At 36.0% G+C, this 22085-nt stretch overlaps 1 protein-coding gene across 1 annotated transcript in view; it reads right to left on the reverse strand.

Annotated features, from left to right (window-relative positions):
• LOC121369657 (midasin-like) overlaps nucleotides 1-22085 on the reverse strand; it is a 171032-nt gene that overhangs the window by 3013 nt on the left and 145934 nt on the right. The window contains exons 76-98 of the mRNA XM_041494702.1: nucleotides 21606-21797; nucleotides 21209-21276; nucleotides 20160-20515; nucleotides 18841-19175; nucleotides 17703-17840; nucleotides 16867-17002; nucleotides 16278-16420; nucleotides 15578-15763; nucleotides 14724-14892; nucleotides 14090-14205; nucleotides 13118-13246; nucleotides 12009-12170; nucleotides 11650-11754; nucleotides 9850-9957; nucleotides 8706-8915; nucleotides 7164-7376; nucleotides 6172-6261; nucleotides 5781-5896; nucleotides 4645-4819; nucleotides 4154-4227; nucleotides 3070-3184; nucleotides 1973-2185; nucleotides 836-883 (exon numbers count right to left, since the gene is read on the reverse strand). Coding sequence (XP_041350636.1) covers nucleotides 836-883; nucleotides 1973-2185; nucleotides 3070-3184; nucleotides 4154-4227; nucleotides 4645-4819; nucleotides 5781-5896; nucleotides 6172-6261; nucleotides 7164-7376; nucleotides 8706-8915; nucleotides 9850-9957; nucleotides 11650-11754; nucleotides 12009-12170; nucleotides 13118-13246; nucleotides 14090-14205; nucleotides 14724-14892; nucleotides 15578-15763; nucleotides 16278-16420; nucleotides 16867-17002; nucleotides 17703-17840; nucleotides 18841-19175; nucleotides 20160-20515; nucleotides 21209-21276; nucleotides 21606-21797 — 3597 coding nt within the window. The remainder of the gene's footprint in view (nucleotides 1-835; nucleotides 884-1972; nucleotides 2186-3069; nucleotides 3185-4153; nucleotides 4228-4644; nucleotides 4820-5780; nucleotides 5897-6171; nucleotides 6262-7163; nucleotides 7377-8705; nucleotides 8916-9849; nucleotides 9958-11649; nucleotides 11755-12008; nucleotides 12171-13117; nucleotides 13247-14089; nucleotides 14206-14723; nucleotides 14893-15577; nucleotides 15764-16277; nucleotides 16421-16866; nucleotides 17003-17702; nucleotides 17841-18840; nucleotides 19176-20159; nucleotides 20516-21208; nucleotides 21277-21605; nucleotides 21798-22085) is intronic.

Consider the following 22085-nt stretch of genomic DNA (forward strand, 5'->3'; position numbering starts at 1 on the left):
TACCGGCAGTCGATCCCACAGTACCGACATTCAATCCCACAGTACCGGCAGTCGGTCCCACAGTACCGACATTCAATCCCACAGTACCGGCAGTCGGTCCCACAGTACCGGCAGTAGGTCCCATAGTACCGGCAGTCGGTCCCACAGTACTGACATTAAATCCCACAGTACCGGCAGTCGGTCCCACAGTACCGACATTCAATCCCACAGTACCGGCAGTCGGTCCCACAGTACTGGCAGTCGGTCCCACAGTACCGGCAGTCGGTCCCACAGTACTGACATTCAATCCCACAGTACCGGCAGTCGGTCCCACAGTACCGGCAGTCGGTCCCACAGTACCGGCAGTCGGTCCCACAGTACCGGCAGTCGGTCCAGTACCGGCAGTCGGTCCCACAGTACCGGCAGTCGGTCCCACAGTACCGGCAGTAGGTCCCACAGTACCGGCAGTCAGTCCCACAGTACTGACATTAAATCCCACAGTACCGGCAGTCGGTCCCACAGTACCGACATTCAATCCCACAGTACCGGCAGTCGGTCCCACAGTACCGGCAGTCGGTCCCACAGTACCGGCAGTAGGTCCCACAGTACCGGCAGTAGGTCCCACAGTACCGGCAGTAGGTCCCACAGTACCGGCAGTAGGTCCCACAGTACCGGCAGTCGGTCCCACAGTACCGGCAGTCGGTCCCACAGTACTGACATTGAATTCCACATGACATCTCTGTATTCTGTACAGGCATAACTACTCTAACATTTCGTCTCAAATACCATGTGTTTCCTTATTTCTTTCCCTCATATCTTTACTTTAAAATTAATTTGATAAAAAGAAATAACACACCTGTCCAGATCCTTTGAAGACTGGCACTCTAATGTCCATGACAGAATCCTGAAAATAACAAATTGGAAATAAAACATTTCCTTCCTTTCTTCGTAAATGTATTTCTAATGACCATTAGTCTGGGATATTTCATCTCAACCAAGAACAACAGTTGAGGATGATAAACATAAGTTAATGATGCTGTAACTTGCATATACTTCAACTAAGATTCAAGTATGATGTCCAAGGCAAACAACTCTGCTGCAAGGACAGCTTTCAGTGAGTAAGATGAAGAGGAGGACATCTCTACAAACTAATACTGGCAACAACACCCCAATGCCACTGTAACATAGAACACCACTATCCAGAGCATATACTGCAAAACTGTTCTACTTTTGACAGTATAAGACAGAATGTCTGGCCCCAACCTGGAGTTGAGGGAGCTTACAAAACACCTGATTTTAATTTAAGGAGCATAAAGAAACTGAATGCAGAAAAAGTTGGTAATGATGAAGAGGAGAAACCAATTGCTGTCACACAGGAACAACTACTTTATAAATATAAATAAATAGCTAAATAAATAGATAGCTAAATAAATAAATAAAATAAATAAATGAAAAAAAAAAAAAGAAGAAAAAAAGAATTCTGCAGAATTAAATGTCTCACCTACCATAAACCTTTTTTGGTGCACTGTGATGAACATACATAGGTGCAACTATAAACCAAGTTTCAATGAAAAGTTGATGCCATTGGATAAGTAATACCTATATCTCCCTTTTTTATATCGTAAAGGTGAGACAATAAATGAAGACACACACAAAAAAAAAAAAAAAAAAAAAAAAAAAAACGATTCTGCAATAATAATAATAATTAGCTAACCTTATTCTGTGATTTGTCTACCATAAACCTTTTTTGATGCATTGTGATGAACCTCCATAGGTGCAACTATAAACCAAATTTCATTTAACGTTAAAATCTAATGCAAAAGTTGAAGCCATCACAGTGACCGCTGGAAAATTAATACCTATATCTGGCCTCTTTACTTTGTAAGGGCAAGACAATGGATGATGACATACACACACACAAACAAATTGGAAAAAAAAAAGACCCCCAAAAAAGAGAGAAGAAAATCTCCATGAGAAATGAAAAGCAGCTGACCTTATTCTGTGGATTGTCAAGAATGACGAAGACGAGGAAGATGTTTGCCTCGCGGGCCTGCCTCACCGCCGTCTTGACGACATCCATGCCCTCCATGAAGAGACCACGCCCGTCTGACACAATCAGCAGCAACTGTGACGTCTCGGGATGTCCCACACTGCCGTGCTGTCTCCTACGAGCATCTACCATGATGGAGGTGGCTTGTTTTAACAGCTGAAAGATCGACAGTGAAATAGCATTGAAAAACAGAAATACAACTGTGAGTCATGCAATGAAAGAATGAATGTTTAACGACACCCCAGTACAAATTCTTGTTCCAGCCAGTGTTCCAGTGTTCCACAACTGGTTTAACAAAGGCAGTGGTATATACTATCCTGTCTGTGGGATGGTGCACATAAAAGATCCACTGCTGCTAATCGAAAAAGAGTAGCCATGAAGTGGCGACAGCGGATTTCCTCTCTCATATCTGTGTGGTCCTTAACCATATAAAACATTGTTCAATGCATTGTTAAAAAAAACATTTTCTTCATTCCCCAGCATAAAAATACACCTTGACTATTGAGTGTCCAACCGTAAGACATAAAGTCAATAACATTAAAATATGTTATTAGTAATCCGAGTTCAAAAAGGCAATGCAAGAACTATTTAAAAAATTTAGTAACTATTTTATAGAAACATTTCATTTGTTTTTAAAGTATTCCGATCTTAAAAAGAAAAAATTGGTGTGTGTAAATGATTCATAAAAATAATCTGAAATTGCATCTCCAAGATGTAGATCAGTGTTCGAGAATAAAAATTTTGGGCAGTATCCCAGTTAGATACTAACATTTCAAAATCTGGTATCCCACCTGAGAATTTAGTATTATATGGTATCCCGGTGGGATACTGGGTTCTTGAAGTCTGGTATCCAAAATTAAATTCTGGTATCCCTGGGATATCGGGGTACCGTAAATCTTGAACACTGGTAGATTCAATATTTCTTAATCTTAACTACAACAGTGATCCACTGATACAAAGTGACCCTGTTGCCTCAGATAGAAGCTCTTTCACAAAGCCATATCCTGCTTCCAAAATCAATAAGACAAATAACAACCAACCTGAGCGATTTTTGTCTTCTTCTGTTCAAAGGTGAAGTGCTGTAGTATTGAAGCCCCCGACTGGTTGGTGAACTGATCTGTGAATGGATGCAGCATTCGCACCGATTCTCCAAAACTGAAACACAATGGCTTACAGTCAAACCTGTCCACTAAGGACACCCAATGGATCTTCAAAAATGTCTAGTTGATTTGTATAGAATTTAAAATACATAAGCGATATGCATGCTTGTTATAAAAAGATAATTATTATAGCCTATTTGTGAATGAATTTTTTCAATAATTAGCAAGAAATGTTTTCAAAACGTCTTCTTCTTCTTCTTCTTCGTCATCGTACGCTCAGACAGGGACAAAGTGGCTCGAACAAAAGCTGCTGTATTTCATAGGCTCTCCAAGGTGCCAAATAGTTTCTCCTTCAGGGGTTCATCTGAAGGCCAGACAAACTTGTGTTGGACCCTTTCGAGGCATAGAGCCCAGCACTCTTCAACCCTAGCGAGTCTCCAACAGTTGAGCACCATCTCTCAAGTTTCTGTTGTCATCTGTCATATGAGCGGAAATGCATTGAGTAGCAGTTAGGTGCCTTCCTACAAGTAGTTTGGCTCAGCTCATCCGTTTTTAGCAGTGGTCCATATTAGTCTAGCCTCTACCCTTCAACCAATCCAGCCTGGGTGGCCCTACCAGGAGTCGAAGCTCCCACTGGCATAGCTCTCTGGGTCATTGAGACATGCAAGCCACCTCACCACAACAAGGAATGGACCATGAGATGGTTTCAAAACATGAACTGTTAATCTACTACTAAAATCTTGTATCAATTAACAGCAGATCAGTTAAACCTGGCTTAGTCTTCATTATTTTTACATATACCATTTTTTGGTTTATATAAAACTAATGAAAAATAAGCAAAGATTCTTAAATAATAAAAGAACAAAATATTTAAAAACAAATTGAAAATGTGCATTGATATTGAAGTACTTAATTATAAACTGGAATAATTGCAAATACTAATAGGTGTATAGGAAGAATTTTGCAAATGAAAACACCATGCTTAATGCTGGTGAAAACTTAAAAAACACCAAATTATTCATACCTGCAAATAGCCAATTCTCCAGACTCCAACAAAGTTAAAGCATTTGAGATTAATGCCAGTGATTCAAAAGCAAGCTATAATAAAAAAATAAAAAATAAATTATGATATATTTCAAAATGTAAATTAGTAGACCTTTCTTATTTAGATTTTTCCTAATTAAACAAATTGTCTCAGCTTAAACACTAAGGCAAGTGGCTTAATAAATGTATCATGTCTACCTGTTTGGTATGTTTGTCTACCTGTTCGAAATGTTTGTCTACCTGCTCGAAATGTTTGTCTACCTGCTCGAAATGTTTGTCTACCTGCTCGGAATGTTTGTCTACCTGTTCGGAATGTTTGTCTACCTGTTTGGTATGTTTGTCTACCTGTTTGGAATGTTTGTCTACCTGCTCGGAATGTTTGTCTACCTGTTCGGAATGTTTGTCTACCTGTTTGGAATGTTTGTCTACCTATTTGGAATGTTTGTCTACCTGTTTGGAATGTTTAATTACCTGTTTGGAATGGTTGTCCACCATGCTGGACGAGTCATCGATGGCCATCATGATCTGGTATTGGCGTTTACTCGGTTTCGTCCGTCGCAGCCAGATCTTGTCTTTACGGAACTGACTCGCAATGTACGGAATGACTTTCCTCATGTTCAGACGCTTCCCAGTGCGATAATCTCCCCTATTAAAAAATAAAATTATTTTTCAAAATGTAAAGCAATAAAATTCTCCCCCACCTCCCCGAATTCAAGCTTTCTTGTTTCAGTTGTTGCATTCTCTTATTAAACAAGAATTCTGCAAAATTAAATGTCTTGCCTACCATAAACCTTTTCAATGCATTGTGATGAACATCCATAGGTGCAACTATAAACCAAGTTTTATTGATCTAGGACTTATAATTTGTGAGAGACTGATGTAAACACAAAACTTTAACGCAAACGCTGATGCTGTCACCACTGTTGGAAAAATAATACTTTTACTTTGTAAAGCCAACATAAAAACAGAAAAATAAATTACCCCTCAAATTTACAAGTACATTAGCATTCTTTGGAAAGTGAACCTATTACTGTCTGGGGTTTTTCTCTGTTCCAATCAGTGTCCCACGACTGACATACCAAAGGCCATAGTATGTGCTGACCCATCTGGGAAAATGCACATAAAAGATTACTTTCTGCTAATGGATAAAATGTAGTGGGTTTCAAATTCTTGACATCCAATAGCCGATGACTAATAAATCAATGTGCTCTAGTGGTGTTGTTAAACAAAAACAAACTGTAACTTTAGCCTTTAGCATGTCACCCAGTGTAGCCCAGTGGTAAAACACTCAATTGTTGCGCGGTCGGTCTGGGATCAACGGTCTGGGATTGATCCCAGTCGGTGGGCCCATTGGGCTATTTCTTGTTCCAGCCAGTGCACCACGACTGGTATATCAAAAGCTGTGGTATTTGCTATACTGTCTGTGGGATGGTGCATATAAAAGAACCCTTGAATAAATCTAGCGGTCATCCTCTCTAAGATCATATGTTAAAATTACCAAATGTTTGTCATCCAATAGCCAATGATTAATCAAGCAATGTGCTCTAGTGTTGTCGTTAAACAAAACAAACTTTTTAAGATAATGCTATATCATAGTAATAACATACTTGAGCTTTGTGGCCTGGGACGGCTCGAGGATGAGTCGGAGCTGTTCACACAGATCCTGGGCGAGTCCGGCCGTAATGGCATCATACTGTTGCCAGGCATCCGATGCTGCAGCCAGCTGAAACAGAAATAAACAAGACTTAGTGGCAGCAGGGATATAAAGTGAGGTCAGGAGTGTCAAAACATCCTAACAGTTTTAAAACAATAAAAAAAAAAAAAAACCTGTTGTCTATTGGTCTTCTTGTGCTGTGACACCATACCTACCATTATTGATTAAAGTGGTAAAGATTAAAAAAAAATAATAATAATAAAAATGCAGGTAAAGAGACAGATGTGATCCTAAACATTTTTCATTTTAAATAAATAATGAAGCTACCAAAGTGAAATACATACAGCTTCTGGGGTGGCGCCTTCCTGGTGTGACCAGATCATTACATTCTCCTCCAGTTCTGCCCTCAGCTTGTCAACGTCGAGTTCAGAGCCCTGCAAATTACACAGTACATTGTAAAATCAGTTTTAAACAAAACATTCCTTCCAACAAGCCCACTAATAAAATGTCAAATCAGTGATATGTTCAAAATAAATTGCTGTGAATCGATGAAAGTGCATGAAAACAATAATTTTTTCATCCTGGCGTAACATTTATTTTAACATTAGGAGCACCAACCAATCTGAGTGTGCATCCATTATAACAGTGAATATACTGAGCTACTCACATGACTACATCTGGGATTCCCTTTGAACAAACTATATATTAACTTATTTAACACTGTATGACTTACTATATAACCTCAACACTGCAACTTATTATATAAGCTGAATACTGTATAACTTATTATATAACCTAAACATGATGAGATGTACCCTGCAACTTCAACACCTTTTGACTTATTATATAACATTAACACTATGTGTTTACTCAATACCTTCAACACTGTATGACTTACCCAATAACCTCAACACTGTATGACTTACTCAATAACCTCAACACTGTACGACTTACTCAATAACCTCAACATTATATGACTAATTCAATAACCTCAACACTGTACGACTTACTCCATAACCTCAACACTATGACTTACTCAATAACCTCAACACTGTACGACTTACTCCATAACCTCAACACTGTACGACTTACTCCATAACCTCAACACCATGACTTACTCAATAACCTCAATACTGTATGACTTACTCAATAACCTCAACACTGTATGACTCACTCAATAACCTCAACACGGTATGACTCACTCAATAACCTCAACACGGTATGACTCACTCAATATCAACACCATATGACTTACTCAACCTCAACACTGTATGACTTACTCAATAACTTCAACACTGTATGACTTACTCAATACCGTCAACACCATATGACTTACTGCAGTGTCCAGATGCAGATGGTCGAGCACGGTATGAATGGATGACTCGGGGCCTCGTTCCACTGTAGTGGTGGTCACTCTCTCCCCCGGTATGTCTGTCTTTCCATCCTCACCCTCATCCATGTTGTCTTCCCCCTCACTCTGCTCACCTCTGTGTGTCTCGTCTCGGAGTTTACCCTTAGACGCGTCCAGCTGTTCCACATGGTGATTATTCTGTAGAAATAACAGATAAAATGTTAATATTGTGGAGGTTAAAAAACATTCCGCTGGCCTTTCCTTTCTCTCCTTTGAATTCCATCTCATTTCTTCGAGATCAAGCAACTCCTATCTTTCAACTTCTTTCGCTGTCTACTTCCACTTCCTAGTCCTTGTCTCTCCAACCACAGCAGTACAAAATGTTATTTTACTGTAAAGATCACTAATTTTATTTTTAAACCATATGATAAAAGTAATCAATTTATCTAACATTGTTTTGACACAGTGAACTGGAATTTCATGTCAAAACTAGTAGAATAATCGTTTTTGTTTGTAAAATTAATAAATTTATCTATTAACATTTACATTTTGTTATGGTCAAGGTTTATTTCACTATAAAATCTAATCTGATTTCAAAATTGAAGAATACCATATAGTTTTTTTAGTAAAATAAATGTATCTATTGATTAACTTAAACACATTGAAGACTGGCATCTAGTGATAAAATTAACAAAAACAAAATAACCAGATGTAATAAATTTGTTTGAGAACAAGAACATATCAAAAACCTTAAATTAAACCAAATGTCTTTTTCAATAACATTAACAAATCTGATTTAAGTATTTAAATAAGATGGTTTAAGAAAATATCAACAATTGAACACATTAAAAGATAACCGACAGCTGACAATCAGAATTGGTTATATCAACTCTTTGCAAAATGAGGGTAGTCCATTTTTTTTTAATGTTGATTGTTTTGAGTGTTTGTTTTGTTTTTTTTGGAGGGGAGAACACAGATGGAGCAGGATGGATCCAAAGCAGTATAATTTGAATAAATATAAATAAATTTGTGCTCTTTTAGCTTTAAAGAGTGTTTTAAACAAAAAAACACCCAAAAGACATTCTGAAAATGATGACTTTGGACATGGCCTCAGACAATATCTACAATCTGATTAAAATTAGCTCTACTGGTCTACCAGTAAATCTAACAACATTGCGTGGACTACCATGTCCAGGTGTCCAGGTGACATTTCATCTATAAATAACAATTTAAATATTGACCAATTACACTTCGCCTTTTATAGTGTTATTCGGGAGCATACAAATTCTAAAAATATCGGGCAAGACTATTTATACAATAGGCGAACTTGTTGGTCTATTTCAACATTGAAAAGTGCAGTAATAAACTCTGGATTGTATACTAGTATAAACAGATTTTACGGCTATACCATCACGGTCGAAAGAAAGGTCAACTGGACATGAGCTCCAATGGGCTGCTATTAGATCCACATGTAATAGTGGAGCTAATTTTAATTAGATTGACAATATCTAAACCAAAACGGCTGACCTCATCATTGTCATCTTGTTCATCCATCAAGACATCGTCCTCCTCATCCACAGGCTCACCCTCTTCCTCCATGTTTTTGTTAGGCACTGGCTGCTGCGCCTGCTGCTCGTCTGTTGCTACATCCAGAGTCTGGGCATCATGGTGCGAGGTCGAGTCCTTCACATGCTCATACAGATCAGTGTTCGGTTTGTCACTTTCATCAGGGTTGTCCTATAATCATGACAAAACCTTTATGTCAAGCTGACTGATTTTTTTTTTACAAATAACACAGATTTTGTTTTGTAAAAAAAAACCCCCAAAAATCCCAACCCATCATAATAATAATATAAACAATTACAAAAATAAAATAAAATAAAATAATAATGTGCAACACCGCTCCAGCTTGAAAAATACATAGGTTTTTGTTTTATTAAAAACACACCAAGTAATTTTGAAAATAATCTAAAACTTTTTTTCTTTTTTTTTTAAAACCAAAACCCCCCCAACAAATCTAAAACTTAATCTCAGTAATGTATAATGTTTACTTAAAAAAAAAATTCTCCATAAAATGAAATTCCAAATCTTGTTACAACAAAGCAATTTAAAAACATTATTTAAAACTAAACCTCAATCATTGAATAAATTTTAAAATTATACACAGTATTTTCTTATGTGCACAGGGGAATCACTTTTCGTAACATATTTAGTATTGAGAACATCTTTAATAAATGAAATATACATCATTATAATTTGACATAACCAATCAGTGTTTCTGCAAGAAAGATATTTTTGAGTATGGCAGAAGTGAATGCAACCACAGTCAACATGGGGTATGGGGGGCCTCCCACAGAAAGAAAATGGGTTAAGTTTAGGGTTAGGGTTAAGAAAATCATATAGAAAGTAAATAAGAGTAATTAATTTTGTCAAAAAATTAACTTAAAAAAAAAATGCACAAATATTTTGGTATGGCACCATACCCATTTTACCCTCTGGCAGAAACTCTGCCAATGGAACAACAACTGCATAAAACTATTCAAAAGACTTAAAACTACTATAAACAACAGTTAAATAAAATACCCACCCCCAAACCCCCCAATTAAATAACAATATGAATAAATAATTAATAAAATGACATGAATAATCATAGTAAGTCTCTGTAACTTACATCGTCCATCTGTGATGACCGATCAATGGTTTTCAATTTCTTGTATTTTTGCTCCGTAGATCCCAAACTTCTATCATCATCTGATCTCCCTGGCCGTCTCTTGTGCTGCTGTTAATAAAACAAAATACCAATATTCTTAGGTCTCCCTTCCTATAAGGGCTAATTATATTAATTATAAATATAATTTATTTTAGATAGCCCGATAAAAAATGCGACAAAATTATTATGTAAAATTTTGATTATAATTTTTTATTTTGGAATGCGCACACAAATTTTGTAAAGTCCCCTAAAATCTTTTGGCCGTAAAAATAAAAATTGTCCCTGTAATTGTTTTTCTGTCCCAGGTCAGGCCTCTAGCTATCCAGAAACAGGACCTGGGACAGTGATGCTCGAAACCTTAGTGGTATATGAGCATGCTAAAATATATTGGACTTGGATATTCTTAGGTGATCACTAGGTTGTAAAGTAGGAGGCTCGTTGTTGTAAGTAGCTTACCACGTTCAGCAAGTGACACCCTACCAAAAAAAAATGTTGATAACCTATACTAAAGTAAAAACATAGACAGAATAACTAGTTCAATTAAGGGCAGGACGTAGCCCAGTGGTAAAACTGATCCACGATGGTGGGCACATTGGGCTATTTGTTTCAGCCAGTGCACCACAACAGATATATCAAAGACCGTGGTATGTGCTATCATGTTTATGCATAAAAATCATCCCTAGTTACTAATGGAAAAATGTAGCTGATAGTTAATCAATGTGTCGTTAAAACAAAAACAAGCTTTAAGTTAAACTAATGATGTAGGATATTGGCTTTATACTCTGAAGGCAAGAAAATTCAGCCTATTCAGCCTGAAGTGGATAAAGCTGATATCCTACGTTATTAACTGGTTAATATCTTTATTCTGTAATCCATCAAAAACTGTGGGGAAAAACTATTATTCCTGTTATTTCAGCAACACTGAATGATTACCTAAGTCAAGTGAATGGTCACATTTTGAAAAAAAAAGAAGAAAGAAATGTTTTATTTAACGATGCACTCAACACATTTTATTTACAGTTATATGGCGTCAGACTTATGGTTAAGGACCACACAGATATTGAGAGAGGAAACCCGCTGTCACTATTTCATGGGCTACTCTTTTCGATTAGCAGCAAGGGATCTTTTATATTCACCATCTCACAGACAGGGTAGCACATACTACAGACTTTGATATGCCAGTTGTGGTGCACTGGCTGGAATGAGAAATAGCCTAATGGGCCCACCGACGGTGATCGATCCTAGACCGCACATCAAGAGAGCGCTTTACCACTGGGCTACGTCTCGCCCCAAGTTACATTTTGATAGTATCAGGATATGACTTACCTTTAACCAGACATCTTAATCTGCTTATACAAACAGTGGTTGCAGGATAATGAAGAAAATGGTTTATTTAACGATGCACTAAAAACATTTTATTTACGGTTATATGGCATTAGACATATGGTTACGGACCACCCAGATATTGACTGAGGAAACCCACTGTCGCCACTTCATGGGCTACTCTTTTCGATTGGCAGCAAGGGATCTTTTATATGCACCATCCCATAAACAGGATAGCACATACCACCGCCTTTGATGTACCAGTCGTGGTGCACTGGCTGAGCGACTAGTTGCAGGATAAATTACTGTATAAATTACTGTAACATGAAGCTGGTTTTGATATCACAACTGCCAATAAAATGTGCTGGTGTAAACAAAACAATTGTTCTTGCAATTTTCAGAAGCCAGCAGATATCGCATCAAGTGACGATTGCATACCGTTCTATTTTCTTGTGATGTTGCAGCGTTATCAGCAATTTGTAATGAAGTCTGGCCTTCATGTCCATCCACAGTATCTGCAGCTGACACACCTGTTCCATCAGTCTATTAAAAACAAAACAATTATTAATACCAGCTTAAAACTAATTTAAAACACAGAACTCAATGATATATGCTGTAAACATGACAAGTAAGCGGCTATATATACTGAGTGTGTTAAGAGACAAGGACTGGGATGTGGAGGTGGAAAGCAAAAGAAGTTGAAAAAAAAGATAGAAAGAAAAAGGGCAATGGGATATTAAAAAAACAAAAACGAGAGAAAAAAACAAAACGAGAGAAAAAATCCCACTCTACTGTACCTCTTTCTGCTCGGTCTCTCCAGTTGCTGTGCTGTCTTGAGCCAACTCGCTGATCTCCACGTTCTCCGTGTCGTGGTGAGTCTTCCCATGATCCTCGGCTCCTAGTGCCGGATCTTCCGTCATGTTGGGATCTTGATCCGGCTCTTCTTGCTCCATTTCATCCTGTAGCAGGGAAAAATAAACAGAAAGTCAAGCCTTGACCTGGCCCCGTGCTTATAAACCTTAAAGTCTAACCTTTAATAAAGTCCAGACTTTAACATCATGGCAACGCCATTCAAATAGCATTATGTTAAAGTCTAGACTTTAATAAAGTCCAGACTTTAACATCATGGCAACGCCATTCAAATAGCATTATGTTAAAGTCTAGACTTTAATAAAGTCTAGACTTTAAGTTTTATAAGCATGGGCCCTGAACTGTTTTCAGTTGTAGCTCACCAGTCTACCAGGTTATAAAATCTGGTAGCCCTAAGTAAAAATTGGTGGGCTATAATTTTAATAAATATAAAAAAGAGCAAGAGAATAAAAGCTAAATAATTTATTTGTATTTTTACTAAGGTGTTTTTTTATTTACCTCATGACTAATATACTGTGAAATATGCACTTATGAAACTAAATTTATAGCACTTTAGATTAATGAACAATAAAGATTTATTTTAAAACTGCGAACTACTGAAAACTGAGAAGTTATTAGATGTTTCACATAGTGTAATTATAACACTAAATCAGAAGAGTTAAATAAATTAACACACTTTAGTTTAGTGTAAAACTATTATATTATATATACTAGAGACTGCAACGATTAGGGTACAATAATAAAAAAAAAAAAAAAAACCCAATACTATGATTTTCTACAAACATGAGGTTTGCTAGTAAAACATTTAAAAATCTTTAAATGCCATTTGTCATCCCATTTTATTGCAAGTATGTTATTTAATAAGCTGCCAGGCATTTTATGCATGTTCTGCTTAGATGTGTTAATATACTGCATCTATTAGTTTTTTAAGGGGAGAAAATGTTAACATTAAAATGGATGGGAACTGATTTGGTGTGAAGGAACCTGAATATAATCAGTGAAGTATATTAACTGCCAGAATGTGACAGCTACACACCTGAGGGGAGAAACCTGGATCGTTCTCTCCCGAGTCTTGTTTGTCTTCTTCCTGCTGATTGGACGGTTCTTCATCTTCCTCCTTCAGTCTGTCTATCACTTCTTCCTTACCACCTTCTTTGTCATCATCCTGCAAGGAAAACAGCATTTAAAATATTATCAATGACAGCACACAACACAACTTATATGAACTAACTAAACACAGAAAAAAGGAAAGGTCATGACATGACTAACAAAATAAATTTTGAAAAGGAAAAAAAAAAAATTGAATTTGAAAAAAAAAGAAAAAAAAAGAAAAGAAAAGAAAAAAAGAAAAGAAAAACAAAGACACTACAGCCAAAACAAAAGACAGAAATACTACTGGTGGTTTAACCCTCTGACTACTGCAGGCGACATACTGTATTTTTAAAAGTTTTTTTGCCTAATTTTAATCAACATTAACTGATCTAAAATATCATAAAAATTATAAAAATCCACAAAAATAATACTTACGGATTCAAATATGAACTTTATTTTATGTATTTATAAAACATTTAAGTGAATATATATGAGTAAAAATTATAAACCCACTCAACATGGTTTTTGTCAAAAATTAATCCAGTAGTCTAAAGGATAAATCAAATAATTAAATGTTGTTTAATAATCAGCAGGCACTGAATTGGAAGGGTTTTGTTTAAGATTCTTCCGGAATTGTAAAATGATATAATCTCTGTATTCTGGGATTCCATCTCATTATCTTATACTTCTAATTCAGTATTAGAAAGGAAAGGAAAGGAAATGATTTATTTAACGACGCACTTAACATATTTTATTTATGGTTATATGGCGTTGGACATATGGTTAAGGACCACACAGATATTGAGAGAGGAAACCTGCTGTCGCCACTTCATGGGCTACTCTTTTCGATTGGCAGCAAAGGACCCACCATTTTTTTTTTTTTTTTTTTTTTTTTTTTTTTTTACAAAGGACCCACCTTATCATCATCACCATCGCCATCTTCTGGTTTCTCATCCTCATTCATCCCTTCATCCTTATTTTCATCCTTTTCTTCACCCATGTCCTTAGGAATTTCAGAGTCTTCTTTTGTTTCTAAAGAAAAAAAACCCAGAATTATATCGAGCAGTTTTGTATCAGTATGTACTGACCGACAAAATAAACACGAGTAATTCGACAATATTATTATTACAAAAGACCAACTAAACTGTACAAGTTCACACAGCCATTAAAAAATAACTGTAACAAGTGTAATTTTAAAATATAATATTTATAACAATTTGCTGCATGCTATAAGGAAAACAATAATTAAAAGAAGCTATATTAGATGGAACCATGTTACAATGTCTAAAAACTGAGACTAGGCTAGAGATTTTCAAAGCTATCTTAGCACTACGAAATCATAACACCATTGTAGCTTGTGACGTCCTAGCTTACAACTGTTTTACTATTGCATAGGCTAGGATTTTTTTTGAAAATATGGACCCAGTTCCTTTAAAATCAGTATGAAGTCCAGACAATGAAGGATTTTTATCAGTGGTGTCTATATCAGAGTATAACTCCAGATACTGAAGGCTTTTGATCACTGTTAAAAATAAAAACATTTTACAAACCTGCGTCTGCTTGAGCTTCCTGTTCCTCTGTCTCCATTTCCCCCTCTTGCCCCTCAGCCTTCTCATCATCATCAAGGTTCAGGTCATCCGGCAGATCCAGGCTTTCTGGTTCTTTTTCCGGTTCCTGCTTCCCATGGTAGGGATCCACATGGTTTTCATCATACTCATCCTACATAGGAAATATATAATCATGACCATTTTATTTAACATTTATTTCAGAAGCTACACTTCAGAATAACCTTTATTTGCTCATGAGTATCATATTATGAATATTGCCTATAAAAGGACCACCATCACTGTATTATGTAAATATTTTTACATTAAAAAAATCTTTCTCCAATTTACCTTTTTTTCCCTCTAAATTACAAAAACATCTTTTTCCAGTTTTCATTTATGAAGTACTTATACATGGCAATAATCTTATTTCCATTCAGTCTTAATACAGTTTTATTTATTTATTTATTATTTAAAATTACAAAACATATTCCTTACTGTTCATGGACAGTCTTTTTGCGACATTTTAGAAAGGAATGGATTTTTGTCAACAACATTTCATCATATGTTAAACTTATTTTGACACTTGGGAAGGAAATGGAGAGACAGGGAGGGAGGGATGGAGAGGGAGAGGGAGAGGGAGAGGGAGAGAGAGAGAGAGAGAGAGAGAGAGAGAGAGAGAGAGAGAGAGAGAGAGAGAGAGAGAGAAAGGAAGAGGAAAAATTTAAGACAGAGAGAGATAGAAACAAATACAAATAAATTTCATCAATGCTATGACCCATCACACCCCAAATAAGCGCTCTACCACTAAGCCACCTTGTAACAGTCTCGTTAAAACAGGACCACTAATTACTACCCACCTCGTTAACCTCGTCTAACTCATGCGGTGTCTGATTCTCGTGGTCCTCTTCCTCATCTTTGTTTTTCTCATCTTTCTCAGACGTCTGCTGATCCTCTGCTTCAGACTTGTCCTTGTTGTCGTCCTTGGCAACCAGCTCACTCTCTGTCTGCTGGCCAGCACCAGGACCAGACTCGTCCTTAGATTCCTGGAAAAAAAAACAAATCAATAAACATTTCTGCAGACTAGAATTTAAAATTATTAATATACTAGTAATTCTATTTCGGATGACAAAATAAAATAATAACAGGCTATCTTTTGATATTCTTCTTTTTTGGCTCAAATATGTTTAATCTTTTGTTGATAACTTTCTCCTAATTTGTTATAAATGTAACTGCTTAAAAAGAGGAGCAAAGTAGTGTAATTTTTTCCTGAATGTCTCCAAAAATTCAATTCTTCAGTTACTTCCTTTTGTGAGATCATGCAGAAATGATCAAGAGCTATCAAAAATAGAGAGCTATTTGCAGTTGTGAAACTAAGGTATTATAGGTACAGGAAGGTGGGAGTGGGCTGGTGATGGTGGAGTTTCAGATAAAACAATTTTACTGTGCAATATTGGGCTATTCAGGAAAAATGTAGACAAACGAGTCTGCTATATTCATATTAGAACACCCCCAAGGACCAGAACATGCTCTGCCCCTGGGTATGATGAACGAATGGACCTCATTTTCCAGAGTGTCTTCTTCATCGCTGCCCCAGAGTTGTTCATCCAGTTTGTCCATGTCTTTCTGGTCAACATCTCCCATCTGTTTGTCCAACTCATCTTCCTCCTTGTTATCATCATCGTCAGAGTCCTCATCACCCTCTGTAACATGTAACCAAGTTTAAAAACACATAACCCAGTTAAGATAACAGCTAAATTAATATTCAAGTCGTCACCCGCTGTAACATGTATCCAAGTTTAAAGACACGGAACAAAGTTTAGATAGCAACTAAATGAATATTCCAGGCATCACCCTCTGTCACACAAGTTTAAAGATAAATAACCCATTATAAATAGCTGTTAAATTAATATCATACAGACATCATACATTTAAAAGCACGGAACCAAGTTTAGATAGCTATTAAATTATCATCAGTCATCACCCTCTGTAACAAGTTTAAAGGCATGTAACCAAGTCTAGATAGCTAAATTAACATTCATAAGACCTAAGAAAGCAACATATTATTTTGTTTTACAGCAAAATAATGAAGTCCAGACTTGAGTATTTTTGCCTTCCCACCATGTAATCAATTCTTGACAGCCGTTACCTGCTGTTTCGAGATCATCCACTTTCCCATCAAAGTCTTCCGACATCTCTATGGCTTTGTCCTCGGGAGGAACATGTGAGTCGGAGTTATCCTGTTCTTCCTTCTTCTCCTCCCCCTCCTTGTGAGCGTCATCCAGCTGAATCAGAAATACAATTACAGAATGATGCAGTTTAATAAGTTAAACATCATTTACTTATTAACATCAGTTCAGTGGTTAAGATTGAATAACAGGTAAAAACCCACATTAAAAGAGTCTCCATTGTCTCCTAGGAAAAGACAGGCTTTTCTCTCATCCTTAAGTGTACGAGATAGAGCTATCTCATGAAAGACAGCTATAAAAGATATTTTATCTTCAATAAGCTATCATGTGATTATGCTTAACAAGGGGAACTAACTCTATTGCTACGTCTGAGGTCATCAGATAACAGTTTCAGATTGATATTTTGTGATTAAAGCCTACCTTATAAAAGTTATCTTGTTAATTTGTAATGTTAAATGTTATTTGACACATGAAACTAACCCAGCAAATATAGTGTACTTTATTTGTGACAAAATGGTCTGATAAAAAGGTTTATTTTTTAGTCATCTCTGTTCATTTAAAATAATTTATTTTACCGAATTGATGGGAGAAAAAGAATCCACCTTATGCAGTCATGTAGGGTAAAATAAAAAGTACACCCTATAACAATCTTTCATATACAGTCATGTGGGATAGAAAAAGTACACCCGAGGTGGTGGAAATTTTTATGGGACAAGTCTTGCCAAGTTCCAGGTTCAAAATGTCCACTACGAAATCTATCCCGCTGGAAGTGTCTGTAAAAAGAAAAAACCCTTACCTGATCCTCTGTCTCAATCTGGTCGCTGACATCAGTGACACCCTCCCCTTCTCCCATACCGCCTCCTTCTATATCGACAAAGTCTGTGGCTCCACCCTCACTCATCTCATCACTGAACTCAGCAGGCAAACAGAAGCCCTGAAATCGGAGAAAACTTGAAATCATTTTCTCTTTTTATGACTACTTAACTTGACCTCTAGGAGAATACACAGCCTGGAAATAAGCAAAACAGTGAAAGAATCCTCATAACATTGGTCTTATATTTCTAGCATTGTGTTCATAGACATAATAATTAAATGGTTGTAATTATTGTTGCTGTTTGGTATTTTTTTGTGGTTTTTTTAAAGTATTGCTGGCATCAGATATGCATTGCTGACCACTGCTACAACACAAAATTGACTATGAAGCATATTGGGCCAAAATATGTATCACAATGAATATTTTTTACTTGAGATACACAACATAATCAATTTTGTGCCAAAAAATTCAATGTCTTGCTTACTCAACTTCAAAAAGTGTTCATAGACATAATAATTAAATGGTTGTAATTATTGTTGCTGTTTGGTTTTTTTTTTTTTTTTTTTTAAAGTATTGCTGGTATCAGATATGCATTGCTGACCACTGCTACAACACAAAATTGACTATGAAGCATATTGGGCCAAAATATGTATCACAATGAATATTTTTTACTTGAGATACACAACATAATCAATTTTGTGCCAAAAAATTCAATGTCTTGCTTACTCAACTTCAAAAAGTGTTCATAGACATAATAATTAAATGGTTGTAATTATTGTTGCTGTTTGTTTTTTTTTTGTTTTTTTTTTAAAGTATTGCTGGTATCAGATATGCATTGCTGACCACTGCTACAACACAAAATTGACTATGAAGCATATTGGGCCAAAATATGTATCACAATGAATATTTTTTACTTGAGATACACAACATAATCAATTTTGTGCCAAAAAATTCAATGTCTTGCTTACTCAACTTCAAAAAGTGGAATGGGTTTTTTATCGCTAATATAAACAATAGGTAATTATTTTGTTTTCACCTTCAATTGATTCTGACCAAATTAATCATTTCAAAAAGAAAAACCGCAATATTAACTTAAACTCCTAACAATTTTAAACTATACCTTTGAAGCCAGTTCTGTAAACAAGCCTAGTAGTACAGACAACAGTTTCCCTGACACTCTGTAGACACCAATCATCTGACCAGCAAAGAACTCTACAACCTTCATGTACTGATGCAACATGGGATAGCACCGTAGTAACAACTTGATACAGATGCTACTTTCTTGAAGACCGGCTGTGTCTGACTGTGAATCTCTCATAGTGGACAGACTTGTTAACAAGGATTCCATTATCTTTGTCACTTTACTAAGCTGTAGGTTTTGTACGTCGGTGTTCAAGCCATCGATTAAAAACACAGACAGATGACCTTTCTTCATGTCAGCATCTTCATTGGTAACTAAAAAAAATGGTCAAAAAAGTTAAAAGTTTGTTTTATTTAGTGACACCACTAGAGCATATTGATTTATTAATCATCAGGTATTGGATGTCAAACATTTGGTAGTTTGTACATACAGTCTTAGAGAGGAAACCCACTACATTTTTCCATTAGTAGCAAGGGATCTTTTATATGCACCATCCCACAGACAGGATAGCACATACCAAGGTCTTTGATATACCAATCGTGGTGCACTGGCTGGAATGAGAAATAGTTCGATTGGCCACAGACAGGGGATCTTGTATATACACTATCCTACCAACATACCACTGCCTTTGTTATACTAGCTGTGGAGCTCTGACTGAAATGAGCAATATCCCTATGGGTCCACCAATGGATGGATCTAGATGGATCGCACATCAAGTGAGTTCTTGACTATTGGGCTATGTCCCACCCCATTGGTAACCAAAATGAAAACATGATCTTAAACAGCTGAAAATTATATACCAAACTCAAATAAGGCAATTTTTCCAGCATTTTAAATCCAAGCTACTGTGTGAAAACTAGTTTATGCAAAACAAGCTGGTTAAATAAAAGGAATTCTTATTTAATAAACACCATAATAAAATGTGTAATCCACAGCTAAATTATTATATGTCATGAATAGAATAATGACTACATCATAAATATCTAATATTATTATATAACATTTAGTGAAATATCTTAAAATATCAGTGATAACACTTTTTAGAGTGAAAATTTCACTCTAAAATGTGTTATCGTCACTGTAGAAAGTGTTATCTTCACTGTAAGAAAGCCGGAACTATTTTGCTGCTGGCATTTTAAAAATAAAGGTAAATTACCAAATGTTATAAAATAAAATAAAAATTTCATGTTTTTTTTGGTCAAATATGATTTATATCTCATCTCGTGAAATTTGCACGAGATGACATATAAATCATATTTGACAAAAAACATGAAATATCCTCTATGTATGTATATTACCATCTTTCGACTTCTCAGCTTCTAAAACTGAACATGAATCCTTCGCATGATGCATCACTAGATTCTGAACTCCCAGTAACATGGCAGCAATAACATCGTCAATGCTGCTAGAAAATTCTGTTACCCTTTCGCCAACAAGATCCAAAGGTGTATCACGGTCTTCTGATAATTCATCACTCCAAGAGGAGAAGTTTTCAATGTGCTTGCTTATCTCCCCTGATAGGTAGAGAAGCGTCTCATTCAGACAACAGGGGGAGTTTTTGTGTGGATGATTAAATAATACAGACATCTTGTTAAGCTCAGGCACAAAGTTTTCAAAAGATTTCAAACAGTTCTTCAGAATTCTGAAATCATTCCTGAAAAAAAAAACATGTAAATATTTTTTCTTTACATAATATGAAAAGTATGACCTATTTTGGATTCAGAAAACCCCCCACCAAATTCAAGACTTATTTTATTTTTGTGTTTTTGATGCGTGCAACATTTTGGCTTTAAACCTGTTATTAAACCTTTTAGACAATCTAAAAAGATTTTTAAAAATAATTTGAAAACAGCGAAATAAATATACATGAATTATTTATCCTTCAGTTTTACTTTTACCCACTGAAAGTCACTATAATGTACCTTTTTTAATGACAATGAAAGAAATGTTTTATTTAACGACACACTTAACACATTTTATTTACGGTTATATGGCGTCAGACATATGGTTCAGGACCACACAGAGTTTGAGAGGAAACCACTTCATGGGCTAATCTTTCCGATTAGCAGCAAGGGATCTTTTATTTGCGCTTCCCACAGGCAGGATAGGACAAACCATGGCCTTTGTTGAACCAGTTATGGATCACTGGTTGGTGCAAGTGGTTTACACCTACCTACCCATTGAGCCTTGTGGAGCACTCACGCAGGGTTTGAAGTCGGTATCTGGATTAAAAATCCCATGCCTCGACTGGGATCTGAACCCAGTACCTACCAGCCTGTTGGCCGATGGCCTAACCATGATGCCGGTCTTTTTTTATGAATATAAATATTCATGAGTATACACTAACCAATCATGAAGCTGGTCTGTAATCTCCAACAATTTCATCTGTTCCTCTTCAGCCATGACAATCAGCTGCTACAAAATTAGATTAAATAAAGTAGCAAAAAAAACTAAAAAAAATTGAACCAAATGTTTCATATGGAGTAATGTATGCTTTATATGAAAACTTCAGGATATTGTTATTCTACTGATAAGATTATTTATTGATTTTCCCACTAACTTGAGAAATGGCGAGAAACTATTTAACAATATCTTATAATAAACAGTTTCGTACAGGTTCATCAATTTGAATACAGCAAATATAAAAATTCTTACCCACAGAAAAATAGCTTCCTCAGTGTTATGAAACAAAACATTTAATATTGGTATCACGAATTAAAATGATCCCAAAATTATTATTATACTTTAGTGACTTCCAGACAGTGATTCCAAGAGTCATCTCCCTTGCAGACAAGCGACATGGCTGACAGTTTTTCAGGTGGGAAGGGTGATGGGTAGGGTCGGCTGGCATCAGGTCGTGATGGGCACGAGTGGAGGAGAATCACAAACTGCTGGAGTCCTTCAAGTAGCTGTACTGTCAGGCTCTTTGTTTCAAACTGAAATTAATGAAATCATACAAATTTATATAAGCTATTACAATTCAAATTCTTTTACTCCTGCCACTCCCCCCCCCCCCCCCCAAAAAAAAAACAAAACCCACCCAACTAAAAGTTTAAAACTAAATTAATAAATTCATTTCTCAGAATCAAATTTCCAATATTCTCATTTTAGATTTTTAAATTTTATGTTTTTTAATTCTTAGTAAATAGTTGATGATAATTTTCATTTTGACTTGCTCATAGATATCCACAAACATTTTCAGGTGTAGCAATAGGTATGGCCCC

This window comes from Gigantopelta aegis, chromosome 4 (genome assembly GCF_016097555.1).
Source record: "Gigantopelta aegis isolate Gae_Host chromosome 4, Gae_host_genome, whole genome shotgun sequence".
NCBI classification, from domain to species: domain Eukaryota; kingdom Metazoa; phylum Mollusca; class Gastropoda; order Neomphalida; family Peltospiridae; genus Gigantopelta; species Gigantopelta aegis.